At 56.6% G+C, this 23719-nt stretch overlaps 9 protein-coding genes across 9 annotated transcripts; 5 read left to right on the forward strand and 4 right to left on the reverse strand.

Moving 5' to 3' along the window:
• Positions 1 to 832: 832 nt before the first annotated feature.
• JN550_003066 (uncharacterized protein) lies at positions 833 to 2122 on the reverse strand (the record flags this gene model as incomplete). The annotated part of the gene is made up of 3 exons (XM_049314429.1): positions 833 to 916; positions 974 to 1958; positions 2034 to 2122. 3 exons carry the CDS (start codon positions 2120 to 2122, stop codon positions 833 to 835), a joined length of 1158 nt encoding a protein of 385 aa, XP_049174901.1.
• A 1269-nt stretch (positions 2123 to 3391) lies between these two features.
• On the forward strand, positions 3392 to 4108 carry JN550_003067 (uncharacterized protein; the record flags this gene model as incomplete). The annotated part of the gene is made up of 2 exons (XM_049314430.1): positions 3392 to 3460; positions 3551 to 4108. The coding sequence occupies 2 exons, from the start codon at positions 3392 to 3394 to the stop codon at positions 4106 to 4108; spliced, it is 627 nt and encodes a 208-aa protein (XP_049174902.1).
• A 522-nt stretch (positions 4109 to 4630) lies between these two features.
• On the reverse strand, positions 4631 to 6901 carry JN550_003068 (uncharacterized protein; the record flags this gene model as incomplete). Its single annotated transcript, XM_049314431.1, has 3 exons — positions 4631 to 6287; positions 6349 to 6790; positions 6853 to 6901. 3 exons carry the CDS (start codon positions 6899 to 6901, stop codon positions 4631 to 4633), a joined length of 2148 nt encoding a protein of 715 aa, XP_049174903.1.
• A 216-nt stretch (positions 6902 to 7117) lies between these two features.
• On the forward strand, positions 7118 to 8221 carry JN550_003069 (uncharacterized protein; the record flags this gene model as incomplete). The annotated part of the gene is made up of 4 exons (XM_049314432.1): positions 7118 to 7307; positions 7580 to 7876; positions 7935 to 7994; positions 8061 to 8221. 4 exons carry the CDS (start codon positions 7118 to 7120, stop codon positions 8219 to 8221), a joined length of 708 nt encoding a protein of 235 aa, XP_049174904.1.
• A 911-nt stretch (positions 8222 to 9132) lies between these two features.
• On the forward strand, positions 9133 to 11319 carry JN550_003070 (uncharacterized protein; the record flags this gene model as incomplete). The annotated part of the gene is made up of 1 exon (XM_049314433.1): positions 9133 to 11319. One exon carries the CDS (start codon positions 9133 to 9135, stop codon positions 11317 to 11319), a length of 2187 nt encoding a protein of 728 aa, XP_049174905.1.
• Positions 11320 to 13296: 1977 nt separating this feature from the next.
• JN550_003071 (uncharacterized protein) lies at positions 13297 to 15602 on the forward strand (the record flags this gene model as incomplete). Its single annotated transcript, XM_049314434.1, has 2 exons — positions 13297 to 13647; positions 13848 to 15602. The coding sequence occupies 2 exons, from the start codon at positions 13297 to 13299 to the stop codon at positions 15600 to 15602; spliced, it is 2106 nt and encodes a 701-aa protein (XP_049174906.1).
• A 537-nt stretch (positions 15603 to 16139) lies between these two features.
• JN550_003072 (uncharacterized protein) lies at positions 16140 to 17356 on the reverse strand (the record flags this gene model as incomplete). The annotated part of the gene is made up of 4 exons (XM_049314435.1): positions 16140 to 16511; positions 16609 to 16826; positions 16906 to 17180; positions 17232 to 17356. The coding sequence occupies 4 exons, from the start codon at positions 17354 to 17356 to the stop codon at positions 16140 to 16142; spliced, it is 990 nt and encodes a 329-aa protein (XP_049174907.1).
• An 837-nt stretch (positions 17357 to 18193) lies between these two features.
• JN550_003073 (uncharacterized protein) lies at positions 18194 to 19691 on the forward strand (the record flags this gene model as incomplete). The annotated part of the gene is made up of 4 exons (XM_049314436.1): positions 18194 to 18581; positions 18638 to 18657; positions 18939 to 19396; positions 19454 to 19691. The coding sequence occupies 4 exons, from the start codon at positions 18194 to 18196 to the stop codon at positions 19689 to 19691; spliced, it is 1104 nt and encodes a 367-aa protein (XP_049174908.1).
• Positions 19692 to 20330: 639 nt separating this feature from the next.
• Positions 20331 to 22541, reverse strand: JN550_003074 (uncharacterized protein; the record flags this gene model as incomplete). Its single annotated transcript, XM_049314437.1, has 2 exons — positions 20331 to 21127; positions 21182 to 22541. The coding sequence occupies 2 exons, from the start codon at positions 22539 to 22541 to the stop codon at positions 20331 to 20333; spliced, it is 2157 nt and encodes a 718-aa protein (XP_049174909.1).
• Positions 22542 to 23719: the final 1178 nt, after the last annotated feature.

The raw sequence follows: 23719 nt of genomic DNA on the forward strand, positions 1-23719 counted from the left end.
CCCCAGACTGATGCGATGCTTTGGTCAAGATAGTGATTCATGGTGTCTGGACTATTCGAAGTATCTGGTACTTTCTACGCACACGGGTTTGGATAGCCCAAAAGCGCGATCGCGATTGCCGATAGCTAGCCTAGGCACAGTTGGGCGGACAGGGATCCGAATGACTACAGCTCAGTTGCAGACTGGTGATTGGTCGAGCGGGAACAGTATTGGCCTTCCCTCCCCGTCTGCCCGTGTGCCAATCCTCACAACGATACCCAAATATCGGGGCAGAGACACACTGATGCATGATTATAGCAACGTCCAAACGTTGCGACTATAGGCAATGTGCCTGAACGTTAGGCTGGAGATCGGACAAGGATCATCAGGTAACTACGTGGTGCCTGTTTAGATATCAAGGCTGCAGTGGGACTCTGAGCAGCCCCAGGCAACCTGGCGGCGAACGCGAGGCATCCGAATCGTCATATGTTGAAGCAGATTTTTCTGACCATTTAGTCACCATGGTCCCGGTGAGCTGTTATTATATGGGGCGAGGCGGCGGTCAACAACGGTAGCGTCGACGGTTGCCGGAACAGAGTGGAGCCTCAGCTTATAGTGCATTGATAAGAGACCCCATACACACAATACACTAAACACTTTACTTACCTTGGGAATCTAACTACCTTACTAGATAATCACATTCGTTCTCGGTGTTTTGGGATGCGGGAATTTCTCTGTATTTCCTTGGAGTCTAGTCTTTGCGTGGCTTGTTGCTCTATACACTCAGCTTCTTTTATTTTGTTAATTTTCCTACACGGGGGCCTAGATAGGCGCTTGCGCCCCAAACCTGTATCTATGCCTTCTGGTAGCCAAGCTCCGAGAGACCGTTCGCCAGAGCGTTCAGAGCCTTGTCAATATCCTTTCGGTTAGGGTCCGTCTGTGGTATAGGATTAGTAAACACGCTTGTCGACATATCACAACAAGCGGCACTTACAACGCTGACTCCCATGTGTCCAAAACGGACGTACTTGGGAGCAATCTCCTTGTGAATGCCACCTGCCCAGACAACACCGCTCTTTGCCAACCTCGGCAGCAGCTCGGTGGCCTTGACGGTCTCGGGCAGGTAGATGGCCGTCATGCCGTGCGCCTGGTCCTCGGGCTTCGAGGCGACCTGCTTGAGGCCGAGGTCGGTCACGGCCTTCTTGATCTTATCTGACACCTCGGCGTGCTTCGCAAATCGTTCCGACAACGGCTTGGCCAGGATCTGTGTCAGGGCCGTGTGCAGGGCGTGGATGAGCTGCGGCGACGGGGTCGCAAAGTAGGACGGCTTCTTGGCCTCGTAGTTCTTCATGATGGGGGTCCAGTTCTTCATCGAGGCGAAGTACGAGGCGGGCGGGGTCTTCCTCGCCTCGAAAGCCTTGATGGCCTTTCCACTGAACATGGATATCGACAGGCCGGCCGGGCATCCGATAGCCTTCTGACTGGCAGTGACGACGCCATCCAGCTTCCACTTGTCAAAAGCAATCTCTTCGCAGGCGACACTGCAGACTCCATCCACAACGAGCAGCGTCTCGGGAGACACGCTCTGCACCAGCTCGGACAGCTTCTCCAGCTCGCTGAGGACACCGGTCGAGGTGTCGACGTGGGTGACGGTGATGACCTTGAACTTCTTGGACTTCAGGGCCTCCTCGATCTCGGGCAGCTGGGGGCGTCCGCCGACAGGTCCGGTGAGCTTGGTAACCTTTGCGCCGTACGTCTCGAAGCAGTCTGCGAAGCCGTCGCCGAAGTAGCCGGTGCTCAGGACCAGGACATCCTCGCCGGCCTCGACCAGGTTGGCGGCGACGAGGTCCCAGCCGAGGGTACCAGAGCCGGAGATGATGTAGGGCTGGGCCGACGGGTCGGTGGTCTGGAAGATCTTGCGCACGAGCGAAATGGTCTCGCCGAATGTCGAGACGAAGCCGGGGCCGACGTGGGACTCACTGCGATAACCGAGGCAAGATTAGAGAACGGGACGGGTACATGTGGGATATAGCTGTGCTAGCAGCGGGACGAACCTAAAGTGGCTCATGGACTGTAGCACGGCATCGTCGAACTCGATGGGGCCCGGGATGAGCAGAGTAGGGTGTTCGGGCTGGGAAGACATCTTGGGCGGCTGGGCGAAGGACAATGCACGAGATTGTGTAGTGGAAGAGAGCGAGGCAGCACTGGCGGAGCTTGCAGACAGGTGAGTTGATATCATCGACAGCCGGGTTGAGGGGCGCATTGTGGTATATGAGGGGCAGCTGCCGCGGAGGTGGGGCGCCACTGATCGGGCAACTCTCCGCATCGAAACCTCGAACCTTGAGACGGGTGACCCGGGGGAAGACGGGTGACCCGAGTCTGGGGAAACGGTAGGCTCTAAATTACGAGGGATCGGCCAGCGCCAGGGTCCTGGTTGAATTGAGAGCGGTTCCTGGCAACCCGGAGGCAATTGGAGGCCTATGGGTACGCGAAAAGAACGAATGTAGGGAGTCTGAGACCTCTGACTGGGTGCCGGCGCTGGACGTGTCGTGTAAAGACAGAAAACAGCGACGGGCGGCAGAGGAAAGGAGGGTATCCGAGAAAAGTCCGGCGGGAGAGGGCAGTCTGCCAGCGAGTCGTCGCCCAGCCTCGACCTATCAGTGGCGCTGTTTTGTCAAGAAGCCTCCACCTGTCCGTGGCTCTGATCCGGAACCCCCAGTCTACCAGGTGAAGACGGCGGCGACGTCCGCTTCCAGGGCTCCACGATCTCGCTCCGTTCTCGGGTCGGGGTCCTCCTCCAGGTTGCCAGGGGCTGGGCTAGCCTTGGGGCCTCTTGAGGTATGTACAGTATGTAGGCTGGCTGGTAGATTAGATACTCCAATGCAAGGCTAGCCACCAGCAACGGACGCCGCAAAGCCGCCTTGGAGTAACGTAAGAAATGGACCCCTGTCCCATGCGTCTTGCTGCAGAGGGGTGGCCCGGATCCTGGATGACCTGGGAGTGGTGGGATACGTTTAAGTGGGCTGGCCTGGGTGGTGCTGGCTCAAGCTCCCTGCGCAGCTCAGCTCTGGGGCCTTTGGAGGGACGACGTCAATCCGTCCACCTCCAGTCTATTCTCACAGCCGACCGAAGTCCAGCAACCAGCAGTTCGGCCGCCAGCATCTGGTGGGAGTGAAGAGTCCCAGATCAATTAGAGGGCCCGGAACAAGCGCAGTATAGCACGCCGCCCTTGTTATGAGCGACTGCAGTTGAGTGGCTACTTATTCGGCCAAGTTGTCACCGCCCCGCCGCCGAGTTTCTTTCTGCCTACGGCCAGCCCACGACTGGTGACGATACAGCACCATCCGAGTTGTGAACATCCAGATTGACCGCCCCCGACAATCCGGCTGGCTTTCCTCCCATACAGCCCATCATGGCCTTCCTCATCCTCGTGATCGGGGACCTCCACATCCCGGACCGCGCCTTCGACATACCACCCAAGGTTCGTACAGCCCGCTCTGCGCGCGCGTTGGTGGAAGGGAAATGCGCCCCGGTGCGTACACGACTGACTGACTGACACGCCGCACCGCAGTTCAAGAAGCTCCTCTCCCCGGGCAAGATCGGCCAGACGCTGTGCCTGGGCAACCTGACGGACAAGCCGACGTACGAGCTGCTGCGGTCCATCGCGCCGGACCTCAAGATCGTCAAGGGCCGGATGGACGTGGAGGCGACGTCGCTGCCGCTGTCGCAGGTGGTGACGCACGGGTCGCTGCGCATCGGCTTCACCGAGGGCTTCACGCTGGTGTCGGCCGAGCCCGACGTGCTGCTGGCCGAGGCCAACCGTCTCGACGTCGACGTGCTGTGCTGGGGCGGCACCCACCGCTTCGACGCCTTCGAGTACATGGACAAGTTCTTTGTCAACCCGGGCTCCGCCACCGGCGCCTACACCACCGGCTGGCTCGGCAAGGAGGGCCCCGCCAAGGACGGCGCCGACGAGTCCATCACCCCGAGCTTCTGCCTCATGGACGTCCAGGGCATCTCGCTCACGCTCTACGTGTACCAGCTGCGCAAGGATGCGAATGGCGTCGAGAACGTCGCCGTCGAGAAGGTTACTTATACCAAGCCTGTCGAGCCCGCGGCAGAATCGTGATTCAATAGGGTGGGATGAGAACAAGAGACCAGAAGATGACGGCACGCTGATGCCTGGCGTGGGAAGAAGGATCAGTGCTTAAGGCATGAGATTTCGGTCGCATGAAGCGCTGCGACGAACCATGAAAAGAGGTTGTCGGTACAGCCGGGAAAGAGGAGTTAGGATCTGAGAAGAGCGCATTCAAGTTCGCAAAGAGGTTGGCCTGATCCTACCATCAAGTAGCGAGGCATAGAAGAGAAACGAGCATTGGATCCGCACCATCAAGCCAGATCAGGTCCAAGCGTGCAGATCAAAAGAAAGGATGGCTTCATTAAACATATAATTATCCAGACCTCGTCAAATACTCCAGCGCTATGACTATAAAGTGAGCCTCATCAAACCGACGGGGACGTATGCACCCCCCTTTCCACATGCTGTCGTCAAGTCTGCATGCCCCAATCTCTGACATCCTGCACAAAGAAAATCGTTCATACAAAACTGCAAAACGGCAGTTTAGATATCGATGCCGGCGTTCGTGGTTGTTCATAACATCATACTCCGTCTCCTCATCGAGACCTTGTCCTTCACCGCGGCATCCATGTCTCCTGAGCTGGTGCTGTTGAAACTGCTGTCGCCTTCCGCGGGGCCGTCCTCGGAATCAAAGCGCGACGTGGTCTTCTGAACCGTCATCGAGGCGCGCTTCCGGGGGTTCTTGCTCTTCTCGTGCGGGCCTGTGGAGGCTGCCTCGGCAGCCAGTTCCTCCCGCATTATGGAGGACAGCCTTCTCGACTTCCCAGCGCGTGAAGAGCTGGTTTTCCTGGTCTTCTCTGGTGTTGAAGCCTGCGACCCGTTGCTCTTTGGCGAAGAGCTGGTGAACTCGTAAACATCCTCCCCATCGAATATCTTGGCAACCTCGGCTTCTCTCGTTGCGATTTCTTCCAGCCGGCGGTTCATGGGTTTGTTCGATCCTTTTCCCGTTGCCAGGGCTGAATTGTCCGATCCGCCTCCTTGAACTGAATCTCGCTTCCTTCTGTCTGTCAAGTCCGTAGTGGGTAATAAATCCGAAGGCGATGTCCGTGACACTTTCCGTACCAAGGGACTGGCGGCCATTTCGGATGCAGCCGAGCCCGAGGCCGCCGGGAGATCTTTCCAGCCCTGTGACTTCTCTTCGGACTTCACAGACGGCAGGTCAATGGATTTTGAGTGACTAGTTCTCCGCATCGACTTGCCCTCTCCTGCCACGGCGTCGAATAGCTGCTTAGTAGGCCGGCGCATCTTATCCCGGAGGTTCGGCTCTGCGTAGCTGACGGCAGCCTTGGCCCTACGGCTTCCTCGGCTTGTCTCTCCTTTGGCTGAGATATCGGCAGGCGGTGGCGTATCTCTCATCTCTTCGCGAGGCGCTGCCGGCTGTGGAGAGTCGGGCATGGCCAAATCTGGCTCTGCCGACAGGGCATCTGGCGCGATATCGACGGAAGCTACCTGCACCGGCTCGGGCTCAGGGGCTGGGATCTCGACAGGTGTGGGCGCTTCCTTCATTTTCGGCTTTGCCCTCTCTTTGGTCCTCTCGCTACCCTTGAACTCTGCCTTGGCCTTCGCGATCTCGTCCAATATTGACCCCTTTGCCGATTTCTTTGGCGAATTCACTACTTCGTTCGCACTCTTGGCCCCGAGCGGCTTGCGCGGCGCTGCCGAGGGCTTTGCAGCTATCGGCTTTTCGCGTGCATCTTTTCGTGCCAAAGGAAGATGTTTGATGGGCCTGGAGGCCGGTCGATCGAGTGCAAACGGCAGGTTCTCTTTCCCACCCTTGACCAATTTCGTGGGGTCTCCTCGTGGTCTCATCTCCAGCGCGGCATCCCGTTCCTCGTCCTCTCTCGTCTTTCTCTTCAAGTTGGCCTTAGCAACTTCAGGCTCTGGTGCTGGGAGCAGTACCACGGGTCTGGAGACGGGCTTTTGGAAACTGGATTCGATCTCTTGTGGCTCCTCTTCTGCTGGCTCGTTCTCGGGCGTTGGTTCCTTGGCCTCCCTGACGAGTGGTTTCGACAAAGACTCTTCCACACTCTCTGCTTCTGAATATGACTTTGTTGGCAGACCGATCTTGACCGGATCTTCGTCCACAAACCGTGACACGGGCGGAGGCCCCAGATCGGGCGAGTCTGTGGTATCCACTGCCTCGGAGCAGAGGGCCAATATTTCCTCTTGGCTACTACCTGTCAGTTGCAGTCCAATTATGCATTTGAAGTGGAGAGAGACAAGTTACATACTTTAAGGTCTCCCGTGGACACGACTTGTTCTCCCAAAGAGGGGCCAATCTGCCTTCTTGCAAAGCAGCTGCCTCTAGCTCGCTCGTGTTCCTGCGTCTGAGCCTCGGAGAGCTGGCGAGGCCCATGCCGGGACTCATCCTCATTTTCTTGGCAGCTCGAGGCGAGCGGTTCTTGGGGATGGGCTCGTGGCCGAGGCTGGCGAGCATGGAGCCCCATTCTAGCAGCTGGGCCTCCATCTTCTCTTTGATCTCCAGCGCATGGTCGGCGATGCGCTGAGCGCGGCTCTCACGCAGTTCTGTCTCCAGTCGTAGTATCTGGCCGCGAAGCTCGAGGTTCTCAGAGAGCATGCGCGCGCACTCATTCTCCAAGCTGCGGATGCGCAGTGATTGTGTCGAATTTGTCCTGGCAATGTCTCGATTCTGTCGAAGGAATCTCCGTCGAACTGAGAACACGGTCAGCGGGAAATACAAGGCAGTGGAGGTTGCGCACTGGTGTCCAACGTACGTGTCTCTATGCAGTCTGGCGCCGCCAGGGGCTCGTTCAGTCGTGCCATGGCGCTGTTGTCTGCATGCGCTGACGGCAAGGCAAGTGCACGCTGTCGTCGTGGTCCTGTTGTGTGATCTGTCGATTAGAAGGATGCGGGTATCTGCGGTCGAAGAAGTTGGCGGAGTCGACAAAGTGCTGGCGACGCGATGTGTGCGTGTTGTGTGGTGTGCAAGGTTTTGCTGGAGGAAATGAGACACTCAAAAGATTGTCTACAAAAGCTGGAATGAAAACACACTACCGCATTGGGTATGGCGCCGTGTTATTGGCGGTGGGGTCGCAGCCCAACGAGCCTCTGCAATTGGGCCAGGAGCCTGAGAAGACGCCAGACTCCCAGAGGAGGGCCCTGAAGCTGGACCAAGCACCACCCAGACCAGGCCCCGGCTTTAGTGGCAGACAGACCACATGCGTCACACGTGGGTTTTTGCCCTCCAAAGGACAAGACAAGACTCAAGAGATCGCCCGTTCAGTCGTCACGTTATTGCCATGCAACTGATGGGAGGCGTAACAAGCAACGAATTAAGCACTGGCGGCAAACAAACATACCAACATCTCGACCTGGCCGACTGCGTGCCCTTTCCAAAGGCGAATTAGAGACCCATCTGCCACGAGGCTCTCCATCCACACTGTCCTGCCCTTCAGCCGCGGGGCTCTCCAGTCCACCCAAGCCCCAGACCAACACACAAAGGGTCCTCCCTCGACCGTCGCTTCGCTGCGCAGAGACAACACGCACTACTTCGCCCCAACAACTCGACTGCCATGGCATACTCTACGAGGTCGCTCTCCGGCCACCTGCGCCAGAGCTCGGCTGCAGGCAACTTCAACTCACAATCCTCCGGGCAGTCCAGTGCTCTACAAGCCCGCATCAACGAGAAGAAGGCGGAACTCGCGAACCTGAAAGAGCTCAAAGACCTGAGCGCGGCAGTCGCAGACCAGATGGAGGCACTGGAGCAGAAGCTCTCGACGCTCTCGGACGGGACAGAAGGTACAGTCTGACAGGAGGAAAAACCCTATCTCGGACCAGCCAACTAACCTCGGGCCAGCAATCGCAACGGTGCTCGGCAACTGGCACAACGTCTTACGGGCCATCAACATGGCGTCAGGTGCGATTACACTACCCAGACTCATCATATGGGCGTAGCACGCCTCCGGCTAACCATAGCGAACAGCCAAGTTACCCAAACCGCGGGAAGACCAAGCATCCACGACCGACGACGGAGATTCTGTCCCGCTGCCGCAGACACTGGTGCGAATACCTACGGAACATGCGCCGGCCTTGCAGGCGCAGGCTGAAGGGCTAGAAAGCCAGAACAACTCTGCCTTGTCATGAATCATATCCGGCACTGCAACAGGCCAGCCGGTGTGTAATAGTCTGGTCCGGTCACTCAGCTTTTTGAAGCACGACATGGTGGGCCGCTATGGGAGGTTGGATCACAAGCATGTGGCACCCGACGACTTCATCGAACATGCGGATGGTGGCATGGCCTTCATTCCCCCACCGGGGATATGCGCAGGCTCGAAATGCAACGCCGTCCACAGTTGCATTCTTGTGTGGCTCCAGAGGGCTTATCGTCTGTCAGTGGTGACGGGCACGCTCTGCTACCTACTACTACCATGGGATGTACATAGTATTGCTGCAAACCACCTTCCCTGCCTACCTAGGTATGGGTGGGCCGTGGGCCAACGCCTCATTGCGGGGCGGGCGCGTTCAGAACGCGTGTTAGTCAGCCGTTGCTTGGGGGAAATGCGACCAAATTGTTTGGACGCCGCGGGCTGCGTCGGGGACTGCCGCCAATCCGTAGCATAGTGACTACTATGGTACCCCTGATCTGACGGCCGGTCGGACAGGAACTCGCGCCGCTTGTCCAAGACTGCATGCAATCGCAACACGCAGCAGGGACGGCCCAGGTCAATAACAACAACAAACCCCGCCTGTACGGCTGGCTAGAACTACTTGTCCTGCGCACATAGTAAATCCTCAGAATTCTCCTCCCTGGACAGATCTCCATACGTTCACAGTGTTGTATTGTCAGCCAAAGCCAAGGTCGAGAGAGGGCCCCGCTGGCTCCGAATTAGTACACACTGCGCGTCTTCGTCCCCGTGCTCGATCCCGAGATTGTCATTTCTGATCGACCCTTGCTATTATGCTCATCTAAGCCGTATTCGTCAAGACCACTCAGTCTCTGGCTCCTAGGGGGGATCCGTCTACATTGCCATCCCCCGGATTGAAAAGCGGGCACGATGGCACCCACCACCCAACCCTCCGACTTCGATGTCTTCAGCGACACGAGCCTAGACACCACCAGCGGAGCTGACCAGTCCAGCGTTGATCTTGGTAGCAACAAGTTTGCCGCTTTGCGTAGCATTTCCGTCTCCAACACCCAGAATTCCCAGTCCAGGCAACCGGGCGCAGGCCGTGCTGTGGAGTCGCTGGCTGCTGAGCTCAAGAAGCTGCACATAGGCGAACCCCACGAGATCAGCCATTTCAAAGGCAAAGCCAACGCAAAGCCTCAGACCGGAACCCGCCTGGCACAAACTGCAGTCGCACACAGCAACTTTGAAGTGCTTGAAACAGTCCCCGAAGACGAGAATCACAACCCCTCCGGATCCGCGGCTGTTAGTGTTTCGGATAATAGCCAACATTACATCGAGCTCTCAGGTAAGATATCTGCCATTGATCTGGCTTACCACGCCCGTCTTTTTCTAGCGACGCTGACATTGCGCCTTGAAGCGAACAATTACGCCCAACATCCTCTGGCATTAGCCGCGCGTAACCTGCCGTCCGCCCAGGACCAACTCCTGAAACATCGTGAAGGGGACTTTGAGTGGGTACTTACCTTCAAGATTCCGAAGCAACCGCGAAAGCACAGTGAATCTACTACAGCGGGACGTGCGACATCTGGCAAGACCACCAAGGTTTTCTTCGGCTGCAATTTGATCCCAAGCACAGCGCCATCCGAGGGCAGCACCGGAGACAAGGGCGACCTTTCGCAACCTACATATACCCTCCTAATTACGCCATTGGAAAACAGCCCCGAACTAGAGACTGCGACAGAGTCTGCAAGCGGCGGGGACGATATGGCTCTGGCAAGGTCCGAAGTTGGACATGTTACGCCAGTCAAGGCGTTTCATTCCCAGCCACAGGTCAGGATCGAGGAGGTGTCACCAGCGTCCGGCCAAGTACCAGAAGGAGATAGTTTTGTAGAGATCATTACGTCGAGAACACCACAAAGGCCGGCTGCCCGGATCGAAGATTCATTCGAGGCTATCGACAACCTTGAAGAGCAGCTCGAGGCGTTCAATGTTGCTGCTCATGTGAGCAATGTGGCCTCGCATGATGCAGAGAGGCTGCCTTCGAGAGCCAACGGACCTGCTTCATCATCGAACGCTCAGCACGAGACGAAACACTCGACTCCTCAACCCCGGAAACCAAGCGCTGGGGCAGGCAATTCCGCAGGCCTGAAAAGGTCTCCAAGCGTCCGCATATCGCCATCCATGGCCCATCGTGATTCGCCAAAGCACAAGCTTGACTCACCAAAGTTGAAGGTGGAGGATAAACCGCTGGTTCAGGCTCCGCCCAGAAAACCAACAAACAAGGGTTTGACGAGCCTGTTGCCCCCCAAGCAACTGGCGAAGTCGTCGAGGCCATCTACTGTCCCCACCTTTGAGCTCCCTGGCGAGGCCGTTGCCCGTCGTCTGAAGGAGCAACGGGAGGCTCGATTGTCGATGGACCCGAAAGCGCAGCCACCGCAGGCGTCGTCAAACCCGATGCTCAGACGAACCAAATCTGCCAAACCGCCTACGAGGCCCACCTTCGAGCTCCCTGGCGAAGCGATATCTCGCCGTAAACGCGAGGAAAGAGAAGCGAAGCTCAGGGCTCAGGAGGAGGAGGAACGCAAACGTAGGGAGTTCAAGGCGAAGCCCATCCGCGCAGCGCCCGCTCCCAGCTCTGCTGTTCGCGGTACGATTACAAGCCGTGCACGACAAAACAATGGTGCTCTACCCGAGAACATAGCCCTTCAAACATCTCAAACCCCAAACAAGCGAGCCTCGCTTGTGGTATCTCGCGAGCCACTCTCGAGCACGAACAACCAAAGTCAACCTCGTGGACGTCTTCTTGCAGCAAATTCCTCCGAAGCGAGTCGCGCAACGTCAACATCTACTGGTAGCATCAGTGGGAAGCGCAGCTCAGTGTCTATCGAGGACGTCCAGCAGCAGCGTCTCCGCGGAAAGGAGGTCCTACAGCGAGACAGCATGTATTCCAAGGACCGAGAGCGCGAGAAACGCGAACGTGAAGCCCTGGCTCGTCTGGCAAGAGAGCAAGCAGCAGAGCGCTCGCGTCTGCTAAGCCGACAATGGGCTGAGAAGCAGAAGCGCAAGCGAATGACTATTGGTTCGATAAATGACGCAGTGGCGTCGTCTTCATAGCAGAGTCAAGCAGGCACGTGGGGTATGCGATGAAGGATACGTAAAGACATGGAGGAGGTAGCGAGCACGAGACACGTGGTGGTCGAAAGACAATGTCGGGGCCTGAGGTCCAGGGGGTTGACTTGATTCTCCTAACAAAAGTGTTTAGCATCTGCATGGTTTTAAAGCGCCGGGTCTGGCGTTTACAAAAGGGACATGCAGACAACTGTTGTTCTTGATGTCTGACTATGGCATCACTGGGTGGAGTACGGATTTTTGTTTTCACTGGACTCGACACTCCGCAAATCCAAACTTGTCGGTCAGCATTCGCAGACGTCGAGTGGACCTGTGGAGTTGCGTGGGGTTTGGTTTCCAGCACTTAACAGACTAAATTATCACGAGGATGCTTAATGGCAGCTTTGACTTGTCTATATACTAGTCGTCCCGGGTCTAGACGATGAAGGCGGCCGCTTGTTGCATCCCCAATGTGCAGACTAGCGATCCCAGCTGGCACGTGGTGCTGTGAGACCTGAAGAATGGTTAGCCAAGCCCTCGGCAGGGGTCGTTCTGTAAGCCGCTGCATACCATTAGCCTACGAAGGGGCTGAAAGCAGCCGCGCTGGTTGGAGGAAATTCTGATGGTAGGCTACCCAAGCTGTTCAAATGTGTTTAAATAGAACGTAGTATATTCGCTGAGAACCCCCGCGTTGTCCAGAACAAAATGTTGGTAGGCTCCGAACGCCACGACGCACGGCGTTGGATTTGGATCGATGCCACTGCTTGGGTAAGCTGCTCGTAACACCGTGCAGTGAGGTCTTTTATTCTTCTGTCCTTTTTTGGCATGCCTTTTTGGGCAGGACTATCACCTTTCATGATTGTGATATGACGAACATCGGGTCATCGTAGACTTGAGGGGCTCTGACGTTGAAGGATTGCGCAGCCTCAATGATCCGCTTGTTTGTTGGTTGGCGACCGGTATAGCATATACTGTCATCTACAGTGGCAAGGCAAAATCAGGGAAGCAGACTATCTAGGGAGCTCGAGGATTGATCCTAATGCGATAGCTGGGCCAAACACCCACGGCGCGAGCGTTGGATGCCGCAACTAGGCAATTCACAACGACGGGCCCATCACGCAAGATGGCGAGAGCGACGGCTTCTTGGCATTTCCCGGCCTGTTGGTTAACGCTGTTAAGGTTAATGTGGGCAATCTTGGTAGAACATTTGCTTGATTGCAACTAGATTGCGGTCTAGACCGACCCAATCATGCAGGGTCTCTCTGTGGTCTCCAAGTGGTCTGCTTTTAGCGACGGCCCTCCGCGCAGCGCGTGCTGGCCGGCGCTGAGCCTGCTGCGAGGAAGAGTCAGCGACCAACATCCAGATCAGGAGCTAGAAACCGCATGCACAGCCAATGCGAGCGACTAACGGCTGCACCTACTTGTAAGCGTCGGACCAGGCGGATCCAACTCGTCTGGACCCGACGGCTACGGTACCTTGGAAGAAACGTGGATCAGCAACCAACGGGGCCCGCCTCCGCGGGGGAACTGGAGACACTGCGTGCTTTGTGTGTGTGGTAACAGCATGTACCGACTTGCAGGTGGGAACGAGCCCCCAGCCCTGCACGTCAAGTTGTCTGGACGTCGGCATGGTCGGGTGTCGAGAAGCCAGGTACATAATATTGACGGCCCCTGGTCAAACACATGAACAGGACCCCTTTCGTCCCTCTTGATGATTTTGTCACTGGTCTACCAAGAGCTTCCCGTGAAGCAATACGAACATACACACGCCTATGATCAAGTCTGCCGTCTACGCCTCAGAGCTTGCGCGTCGAAAAGATAACTCCCTAGTCTCTGATACCGCATTCGGCAATTGACGCTCTACCCCGGCAGGAGATCTCGCAGCGCCCAGCGCCCAGCGCGTGCCAAGAAACGTGTGCAACCCCCCCACCAATCCACGTCAACCAGCTCCTTTTGGGTTTTCCTATCGTCGTCTCTTCTCACATGCACTCCGAGCCCGAGAAACCTCCCACATGTCCGCCCAAGATTTATGAAAAGCACGGCCGCGAGAAGGCCGTAGACATCAGCATCGACGAGATTGGCTCTTCGTCTTCTGGCGACAGCAGCAGCGACCTCGAGAGCAACCGGGGAGGAGGAGGAGGGCCCGACGAGATGCCGGCCAGCAAGAAGCCGTCCTGGTGGTCCCGCTACTCGGGATACCAGAGGCTCAGGACCCTACCGCCCAGCAGGACGCGCCGCGCCGTCTTCTTCGTGACGTCCGCCTCGGCCATCACCGTCGTTGCGCTGATTATCTGGCTGCTGCGGACGGGGCATCTCAACGGCCTGCCGCAAAAGGTACGTCGCAATCGCAAGAAGTCCGGGGTTGAGAGACTACTGTAAGGGCGCTGAGAATCGGGGGCGTCGGGGATGTCTCACGACGCTGCATGTCCGATCCACTCTGGCGGTAGTTCCGCGGCGAGACCTGCAGCGCCAAAACACCATCGGGCCTCGAGTCTGCGTTTCAATATCTCATGTGAAGCTGACTCGTGTTTCAGGAAAACGTCAAGGTCACTATAGCACAAGGCACGTACTTTGGCGAGGTCACAGCCAAATCAGATAAATATCCCCGGTCTGTGGATGCATGGCGGGGAATACCGTACGCGCAGAGCACCGGCGGTGAGAATCGGTTTCGCCCTCCCCAGCCGTTGTCAGACACCCCCACACCAGATGTGGTGTACGATGCCCGTTCCTTTGGCTCCGTCTGCGGAGGTGGTGGTGACGAGGATTGTTTGAACCTGAACGTCTACAGGCCGCATTTCGGAGCAGACCCGGCAGCCGATGCACGGGACATGGCGAAGCTGGGAGGCGAGGATAAGAAGATGCCTGTCGTCGTCTACGTGCACGGTGGAGGTTTCAACGGCGGCTCCGGAAAGGAGAGGAACATGGCGAGCTTTGTGAGCTGGGCCGAAACCCCGACCGTTGGCATCAGCTTCAACTACCGCGTTGGAGCGCTTGGCTTCCTGCCGAGCGCCTTGACTCGGAAAGAGGGTGCCCTCAATCTCGGCCTGAAGGATCAGCAGATGCTGCTTGCTTGGGTACAGAAGAACGTGGCCAGCTTCGGGGGAGACCCGGATAACGTCACTCTGATGGGCTTGAGTGCTGGAGCGCACAGCATCGGCCATCAGCTGATCTCTTACGCTCCGGCGAACAAGCTTACCTCGAGTGCGGCACCATTCCACAAGGTTATCATCGAATCCGGCGGACCAACAGCGCGTGCCGTTTTTGCTCCCACACATCCTTTGCACGAGAAGCAGTTCCGAGAGTTTCTCGTCGCCTGTGGGTTGTCGGACACTCCTGACGATGATGTCTTCAACCAGCTTCGAGCACTTCCGCTGTCCAAGATCAAGTCTGCATCCAGCAGCATCTGGAATAAGTACAACGGTAGTTTGAGGTGGGCTTTCCAGCCGTCGATTGACGGGCCGGGAGGCGTGGTTCCTGACTTGCCGCGTCAGTCTTGGGAGAAAGGCAATGTTCTGCGCATTCCGATCATGACGGGGTTCAACACTAACGAGGGTGCCATCTTTGTTCCCGCCGGAGCATCGGACTCAAGCGCTCTTCGCAAGCTTATGGGTGGTATTATCCCAGCACTGAACGAAACCAGTCTGACTCTCATGGAGAGCATCTACCCGGACCCTCTCAACACTACTGAGGGCAAGGATATGTACATCATCAAGCCTCCCGGCGGGTTTGGGAAACAGTTCTGGAGACTCGATGATGCGTATGCGCACTATGCATATATCTGCCCAGTTTTACAAACGGCTCACTACGCGTCGACTTCGGACTCGAAGTCACCTGTCTACGTCTACCACTTCTCCGCGCGATCCCAGGCCCATGGTGCCACTGATCACGGTGACGAGGCTCCTGTTGTCGCTCACGATATGGCCGTGCTGTCCAACTTCCCGGGTCTCCTCAAAACGGCCGATGCCATGACCGGCTTCTGGTCCCGCTTTGCCGCCTTCGGAGACCCGAACTTGGTGTCTGCCGGCACCGCTTCAACATCCGGGACGACATGGCAGAAGTTTCAGAGTCCGTTCTCGAATACAAGCGACAGCACCGCTGGCGACAAGGGCCGCGTTGCACTCTTTGGCGAGGGCAATGATGAACGCATGCTCGCTCGCGGGCGCTCTGCCCCTGGCACCCCGTCACAAGTCGTCAGCCTGACGGATCGGGAGTTGGAGGAGTGCCGGTACTGGTTTGACAGGGTGATCTACAGTGAGGGTTTCGGCGATGGGAATGTTACTTTCACATGATTCTCAGAGAGGGCGACGCAACTTCTTTTTTTCTTCTCTCTATGCGCTGTATGCATGAGTGGTATCGCATTGGGGTTATTGACTGGTTTAGAGCGACTGTTCTACGGAGTTCGGGAGTTTAGTCCTTGCAGAAAAGGGGGCATGAGACAAAGACTCGGGCATAGCATGAAGGTTCACTGGCGTTTCTGGCGTTTTGAAAGATTTACAGAGCCCCCGAAAGATGGGGTCTCGCCTGTTCATACGGTTCTGCTTCGAGAGCCTGCTTTCTCGCCCGTCAGCTGGCACAGACAGGTAGGGCTTTGCCCATAGAGATGCACATGGTACATATCAATACTTAAATATGAATCAGAGAGTGCTCACTGGCCTCGCGGGTTTTATTCGACACGCTAAATATGTCTTCGTAGGCTACTTACACCTTGGGTCGTCGCCGACTTCCACATATAGCTTCAACCTCACGCTTTCCACGCCTGGTCTTCTCCCCGTCTCTCATCTCTCCATAGATTGACTGTAGTATCGGCATAAGAGGCAAGTCTTGCTTCAATAATCGACTCCTTCGAACCAGGTATGCTCGAGCGCTTGGCGGGCAGGAATCCGCCGGGAAGGGTCCAAGTCGGTCAGCTTTCGAATGAGGTCCCTGAACGGTGCATCATGCTCGACTTCGGTCCAGTCCGAGAACGGGTCGTAGGGGATGTAGTCTGCCTTCCGATCTTCCCAGAGCATCTTCAAGATTTGGCAGCTGACCTCCTCGTCGCCAACGTGCTTCATTAGGCCATTCAGGCCTTCCTGGTCTCCAAAGTACGAAACCTGGCGCTGGAGCCGGATCATGGCTGGCAAGGCACCCTGCGCCATATGCTTTCGAAAATCATCGTCAGGTCCCAGGATAACGCGACCTAGCATGGCGAAGATACACTGATGGAATCAGTCGTCGGCACTTCGAAAACAGATGGTAAGATGGACAAGACTCGGGCAGAGTCCGCTGGGTAATATTGCAGATAGTTTTACTTACGACGACCCCGAACGAGAATATGTCGGCCGGTTTGTTCAGCTCACCCTTGAGATGCGCCTCAGGGCTACGCCAGTTGTCATTGCCGGCAAGCATCCCTTTGATGCATCTCCCTTTGGGAAGGTAAGCGGCGTTCTCGAGGTCTGCGATTTGTACCTGCTCCACCGTAATCGTTGGGGGATCCCCGTGGCAGTCGACCATGATGTTGTCGGGTTTGATATCTATTGTGGAAGGTCAGCTCCTTCAGGTGCTCACGACGGATGAGAGAGTGGAATGCAACACGAAAAGGGTGTTATGTACCTAGATGGACAATGTCATAGTCGTGCAGCTCGGCAATACCTAGCAAGCTAGCCTTGAGAATCTGCTTCCTGGCTCGCATTGAAATTCCCTTATTGACCAGGTTCGAGAAATCATCGGTGAGATATCTGTAGACGAGTACGCGCTGGTCTGAAATGGTATCTAGAGGAAGTCGACTATGCACCGATTTACCGCGAAACCTCGGCAGTATATTCTCTTTAAAGCCGGCGAAAATCGCGTCGGGGACAACTTTCAAGATAAACTTGTCACTGCCGGATCTGCTGTTCTGTTAGTCTGCATTCTCGACAACATCGGAGTGACGCTCGGACGTTGCCAACCAGACACGCCCCACGTGCGGCCGCTCTTGAATCAATTGACTGAAGACGTAACGACGCCCAGTGGCTCCGATCAAGTCGCTGGGGAAAGATGACACCGTGGTGCCTCGACGGAGCATGGTGTGGCTGCTGTGAACATCACCAGCTGCGCCGTCTTGATAGTAAAGCGAAAACAGTCCTCCTCACTCCATATACACCAAGAGGAGTTGCGTGCCCCTAACATCAGCAGAAGCGGAGCCTCGATCTTATAGCGCCACGTGCCCGAAGTCATATAGCCCGAGATTGAATCTCCGGGTTTTTAACGAGCCCGCTATAAATCGACTATCTTTTAGTCTCATACACAGCAGTATGCCACATCGTGCGTTTGTGGGCAAATAGATGTTGAAAGTTTCACCTAGCCACAAGTTATTCTTATGATCAAAGTATCGAAAAACTGCCAAGGATTCACTAGTCCTTAAAACACATGTCTCGGTATTATCTAGTGAACTACATAGCTTGCAGCATGCACAACTCAGCCAGTGCCAGCCAGGGTCCGTATGGAAGAAGCATATCCGAAGGACTTAACAAGAGTCCTCTTATATAGCATCGCTCTGTGCGCACACATGATGCACATCGACTTTGCTCCGTGGGTTGCTGAATGTCAAACAAGAGTATTTATAGACACCCATCAACCATAAAAATGACAGTCAGTTCTTCCAATGCTACGTTTGGCCAGTGCTGCAGGTGATATTGTTGGCTGCTAGAATGCACAAACGTGCGGCCAAGCGGCGTGGTACCCCGCTGTTGGTCGTATGTAAATGGTTGTGACGGGCTCCGCTGGCAAGTAAGGGGATCCTGAGTGATAGGCGTGGAGACTGCTTGGCTGTTGTAATACTTCAGCATCGGAAAAATCGACACTGAGAGGGCCGTTGGAGTTTTCTGCTCCATCAAGTGACTCGTATATTCTACCAGTGGTAATGGCCGTCGACAAGTTACTCTCTGCCCTTTCCAAGGAGATCTCCCCGGCATCTAGGATTCTGAAGGATAGAAACACGCCAGCATTCCAAACCTCAATGGAACGCTGGTCGAACCTGAACAAGAAGACCCCATATGGCATTGTCCAGCCTGCCACCGAACAGGATATTCTCCTGGTAGTTCGGAAGGCCTTGGACTTCTCCGTCCCCTTTGTTCCTGTGTCAGGCGGCCACAGTACATGGTCGAGCATCGATAAGAATGGGGTCGTGATCGACCTCAGCACTTATACCGGCGTTGCGGTCAATACTACACAAGACACTGCGACGGTCAGGGGCGGGACTCTGATGAAAGAGCTCCAGACTGCTCTACATCCCTACAAGCGGTTCACTGGTAGGTGAAAGTAATTGACCCGTATTTTATAGTATATGGACTTACATGAATGGCAGCTGTGGGTAATGGAAGCACCGTTGGTGTGATTCCATACTAGCTCAACGGCGGCATCAGTATCTACGGTCCCTTTGTTGGTTACGGGTGTGAGAACATCGTAAGCGCGAAGCTGGTCAATTCTAGCGGTGAATTAGTAGAAGTCTCTCAAACCCAGAGCCCAGATCTTCTGTGGGCGATCTGTGGCGCTGGCCAGTTCTTCGGTCTGGTCACCGAGCTGGTCATCAAGACGTACCCTATGCACTGCTGGGCAACTAGGATGACCAGAGGATGTGCGGAACCTTTATGTTCCCGCCCGAACAGATTGAAGCCGTGAGCGCGGCCGTGCAGCAGATTGCGGAGAACAAGGATCATGTTAACGCCGGTCATGTCATGATTGTGCAAGCACCGCCGGACCTGAAGCAGCAAGTGCTGTTCGTCGCGCCGCAGGTCTTCTGCTCGGCGGCGGAGGCAGCCAGACTCTTCCAGCCGCTCAAGGACATCGGCCCTATCCAGGAGGCCCTGGTGCCGTCCACATTCGAGACGCACAGCGACCACCTCGACTGGGTCGGCGTCAAGGGAGAGTTCAAGCGCTTTAGCCAAATTGGCCTCAAGGGCTGGGACACCGACAACTTCAAGCTGCTTGCCCGATTGCACAGCGAGCTTGTTGCAGACTGTGCTGACGCTGCGCGTTCCGGATATTCGGTCGAGTGGCACTCGCCCTGTAAGAGCCCGAGGGCGCTCAACACGTCTTTCGGGCTCGAAGATGTGGACTATTGGCTGTGAGTACCCAGTTCCATAAGACCTATGTCGAGAACACTTACGATCCCGGTCGCCAGGAACGTGCTTAGCTGGTATAGCGACGCCGCCAACCATGATTTCGTAGGTGAGATGGACGAGAAGGCACAGGCAGCTATGCGTGTCGGCACGGAACCGCACAGATTCGTCGCATACACGAACACATCGCGCGACGGCCCTATCGAGTTCCGGTACAAGGGCGTGGAAAGGATCAGTCGGCTCCAGGGCCTCAAGAGGCATTATGATCCTGAGGGCATCTTCACTAGAGAGGTACTATGATTTCGGAGTCCAGGGAGTCCACGTGTTAGCCGTAGTAGGCGGCTCCTAGGTGTTAGGAACATTCCAGATTCCAGATTCACAGCTAAGCTAGAAAGAAGTTGCCAAGGATGGATCCCTCATAGCTAGTATGAATACTTCGAAGGTCATGTTTCTCTTTCGTGTCTTGTTGAAAGGGGAAGTCTGAGGTACCGCAGTACGGTAAATCCTCACTTACAACACGGATTACGGAGCATAAGGTCGTGATCAGATCTTTGACCTCGTATCATACTTGGCAATTCCGTATCAGATACACACATTTCGTCAAGTTCAATCCTGGATTATACCAATTTCTTTTGAATTGAGTCGCTCGCGTCCTAGATGCTGTCTAGAAGTCCGATTTGTCTACATCCCCGATGCAAACGGGAGATTGATAAGCCACGCACACCGAGGTCTCGGCCCGCAAGTTACAATCAGGTAGAGTCTGCCGCGTTACACGATAGAAGGGGGCTGCATCACCCCGGTTTTTCTTTTCAGGACTATAAAATTAACCGCCCGAATGCATAAGCCACCGAATCATGGGGCCTCCCATGGCCCGTCAAAACGCCTGGCTCAATGTTTTAAAAACTACTAAATACAGGTGGCTCGGTGGTTTACGAGTTGCTAGGCAGCCTCCGCCATGGGCGTGGACGCTACTGGTGTTGAGGCCACGGGGGTGGCGACACCCGCCAAGGCGGCAGCAGAGGGCGTGGCCGCCGTTGAAGGGGTAGGGGATGGCACCGGCGCCGGCGTTGGAGTTGGCACTACGGCTTTATCGCCCCAATCCGATCTGTCCAGCTTGATGTAGGCCTGCTGGAGGACCCTGTAATCCGTAGATCGGCCGTGGAGCTCCAGCGCCTGTACCCAGTCTCGCATCTGGATATTCTTTCCTTTGGCGGAGTCCTCGCGGAGCTCGCCCAGTTTCTGGCTAGGATCTTGCGTGAGAGGTCCTTTGGTGTTTCGGCCACTGGAACCTCCCGCGCCGCTTGCGGGGCCTGTGGCAGGGCCTCTCGGTGTGCTCGCTCCACTGCCTCCACCACCCCCTGCCATCCAAGAGTACTTCTTTCCCTTTCTGCCCATGAATTGGTTCACCGTTGAGTTGACAGTCACACTGCTGGTATCTTGTAACCGAGCGGCCTTCTTGCTTTCCTTCTTCGACATGGGCTTGGTCTCTGACTGGTCGGGGGCGGCCGCACCAGGAGTTCCCGGGGCTACCGAACCAGAACGAGAGGCGTTGGCACCATCTGGATTCTTCTCCCTCTCGGCCGCCTGTTCAGCACGCTTCTGGCGCTTCCTCAGTCGGGCTTCCTCTACATCACGAGTCCTCTTTCCTAGGGTGACCATTGTGCCTGCAAACTGATTTGTCGGCGATGGCTCCGATACAGGGGTGGGCAGGCCATTGCTCAGCTCGCTTGCGGGACCTTTCATATGCCGTCAGTATCTAAGGAACGTAGCACACATGCAAACCAACTTACGCTTGAGCGGATTCGTGCGAGGGCTGACTGCACTATCCATATTTCCACGAGGCTCGGCAGCATCGGCCCATTCTTGGGGGATGGCGCCATGGGCACTCTGCTGGCGATTGCAGGCGACCAGGTTTGCCTCAGCTAGGAGCTCACCCATTCGTTCCTTGGTTGCAAGGGAAAGCAGGGCTATCTGGTCAATTAAGTAGGAATCCTTGGGCAGGAAAGATCCCTTTGTGGACACTATTGTGCCATCGGGGGAAGTCTTGGTCGTGACTCTGATCTCGGGCTTCTCCCAAGTGTTAGGGTGAGAGAAGCGGCCCAAGGGCGCACTGGGGTTCGGGGGTTTGGGATCCAGGTTTAGTTCCAGATTGTGATGGGCAGCAATCTTGCTCATGCGGTAGTGCATCATGCCCGGATGTATAAAGCCTTGACTGAGGACCTCTGAGACGACCGAGGTGGCATAGCGATGCGCTGCCTCGTTCCAAGCGCGGTCTGCCGTTTCTGCCACCAGCTCCTCCTGCGTCTTGGCCTGGACATCTTCAGGCGGCTGATTCGCCGGGCCGGCACCAAACAGAGAGCCTCTGCCTCGGGGAGGAAAGGCACCAAATCCGGTCCTAGCCTCAAACTCGTTCATCAGTTGCTCCTCCTCGTCGAGGTTGATGCCAGTGCCCTGTAGCGTGTCGTCCATATCGTACGCGTACGTTTTTGCCTGCACCGGGGGCTTGATGGCCGTTGCCAGAGGTGGCCCCATGGCACCGGTAGCCGGAGTGGTCGCCGACTGCGGTGCTGGTGAGAATGTAGCATTGGAGTAAACGTGAGCCGCCGGGGTGGGAGGCTGGCTGATTTGAGATGTCTGTGGCAGCATGGGGCTCGGGGCCTGAGGCGTCGCGTGGTTGACGTTGGCCTGCCCAGGCGGCGCGCTGTAGCGGGATGCGGTGGTGCCGGGGGTGACGCGACCGTTCGGCTGTGCAATCGGTGCCGTGTTGTATTGTGGATGCTGGTATTGGTGTTGAGTCTGGGGCTGAGACTGTTGTTGCTGCTGCTGCTGCTGCTGCTGTTGCTGCTGCGGCTGTGGGGGATAGGGCGTCGATGGGGAGGCAAGTCCAGAAGTTGGCGTCCGCACAGCTGGACTAGCATGGCCAGGACCAGGGCTGTTGGCGTAGGACGTCGTCGGAAACGTCGGCGAGCGGGCATCTGGTGTTGCTCGTGGCCGTACCGGCTGCTGTGGTTGCTGCTGCTGCTGCTGCGGCTGTTGAGCAGGATGGCCCTGCTGGCTCAAGGTCGGCGAAGGGCTATGCTGCTGCTGCTGGGGTATAGCTGGCGAGAAGGGCCTGTTCTGAGGCAGCGACTGGGGCGCCGTCTGAGCCATGGTGGGCTGCTGCTTCGACATGACGAGTGCGTCGTCGGAGCGCTTTGGCTGTTGCTAGCTGTGTATCAGGGCACGAAGCGGCGAGCGGCTGGGCGCGCAATGGATCGCAAGTCTGGCTGGAGCTGGGGCGCGCGGCACGAGGCGGGGCGAAGCGGGATGGCGACGGCGAGAGGAAGAGGCACCTTCCAAAGTCGACTTGCTGCTCTCGGGGATTTTGCCGTCCTGCACCGGGAGAACAGTCAAGGGTGAGATGGAAGGCGCACGAGGAAGGTGGCGGGAGGGGAGGTCGTGAAGCTGGGCACCTCTGGTAGGCCTACAGCCTAATGCGCAGACACGGTCACGACCCCATCCGTGTGCCGGTCACAGCCGTAGCCCTGGGCGCGGAATGGTGGGACGGACGCGACGGCGGAGGCGGGGCGTCGATGGGAGCTGGCGTCGCGGCCCGGTCGGGGATGGCGGTGGTGTTGTTGTCGTCGTGGGCGGGATCGTGTTGAGAGGAGTGAGTGAATCGCAATTGGAAGCTCTCCGTCTCCCCCCAAATCTTTCCCTCGTTACACAGTGCACCAAAGGCCAAAGGGGGACCCACAGCCCGCCCAGCCCGCCCAGCCCAGCCAGCCCAGCCAGCCCAGCTTGCCAGCCGCCCAAGCGCGACTTGAGCGACCTGAGCGACTTGGGTTCGGGGGGTTTTGAGCCGCATGGACCACGTGACCTGGCTACCTGGCTACCTGGCTACCTGGCCACAGCGGCTGTACTGTACCTATGGTCCTGTATGTTCGTTCGTGGAGCATTCACAGCCTGGGCAGCCGAGACCAGAGTAGCCCCGTCGTTGCACTGCATCGCACTCGTGGTTTCTCTGTCCTGTCTTGGTGGGATAGCTAGAGCTGGCAATTCGCCTCTACCTAGGTATTCACCACCATCTCCCCTGCCTAGGTACCGTCTGCCCGTGGGCGAGGTACCCACGGTGATTACATAACGCCTGCATCCGCCCGGCATTTAGTGACCTCCAGCTACGGTAGGGAGCTGCCTGGGTCCAGTACCACTGTACCTACAGAGTAGTGCCTACCTAGCTAGCTACCTCGGAGCGGCTCTCACTTCATTATTCGCGACTTTGCGCCAAACCTTGGACGGACCAACCTCGACTCTCAGCATCGTTCGAAGCGCCCCGAAAGCCCTGCTGA

This window comes from Neoarthrinium moseri (genome assembly GCF_022829205.1).
Source record: "Neoarthrinium moseri strain CBS 164.80 chromosome Unknown scaffold7_Wmoseri_CBS_16480, whole genome shotgun sequence".
Lineage (NCBI taxonomy): Eukaryota > Fungi > Ascomycota > Sordariomycetes > Amphisphaeriales > Apiosporaceae > Neoarthrinium > Neoarthrinium moseri.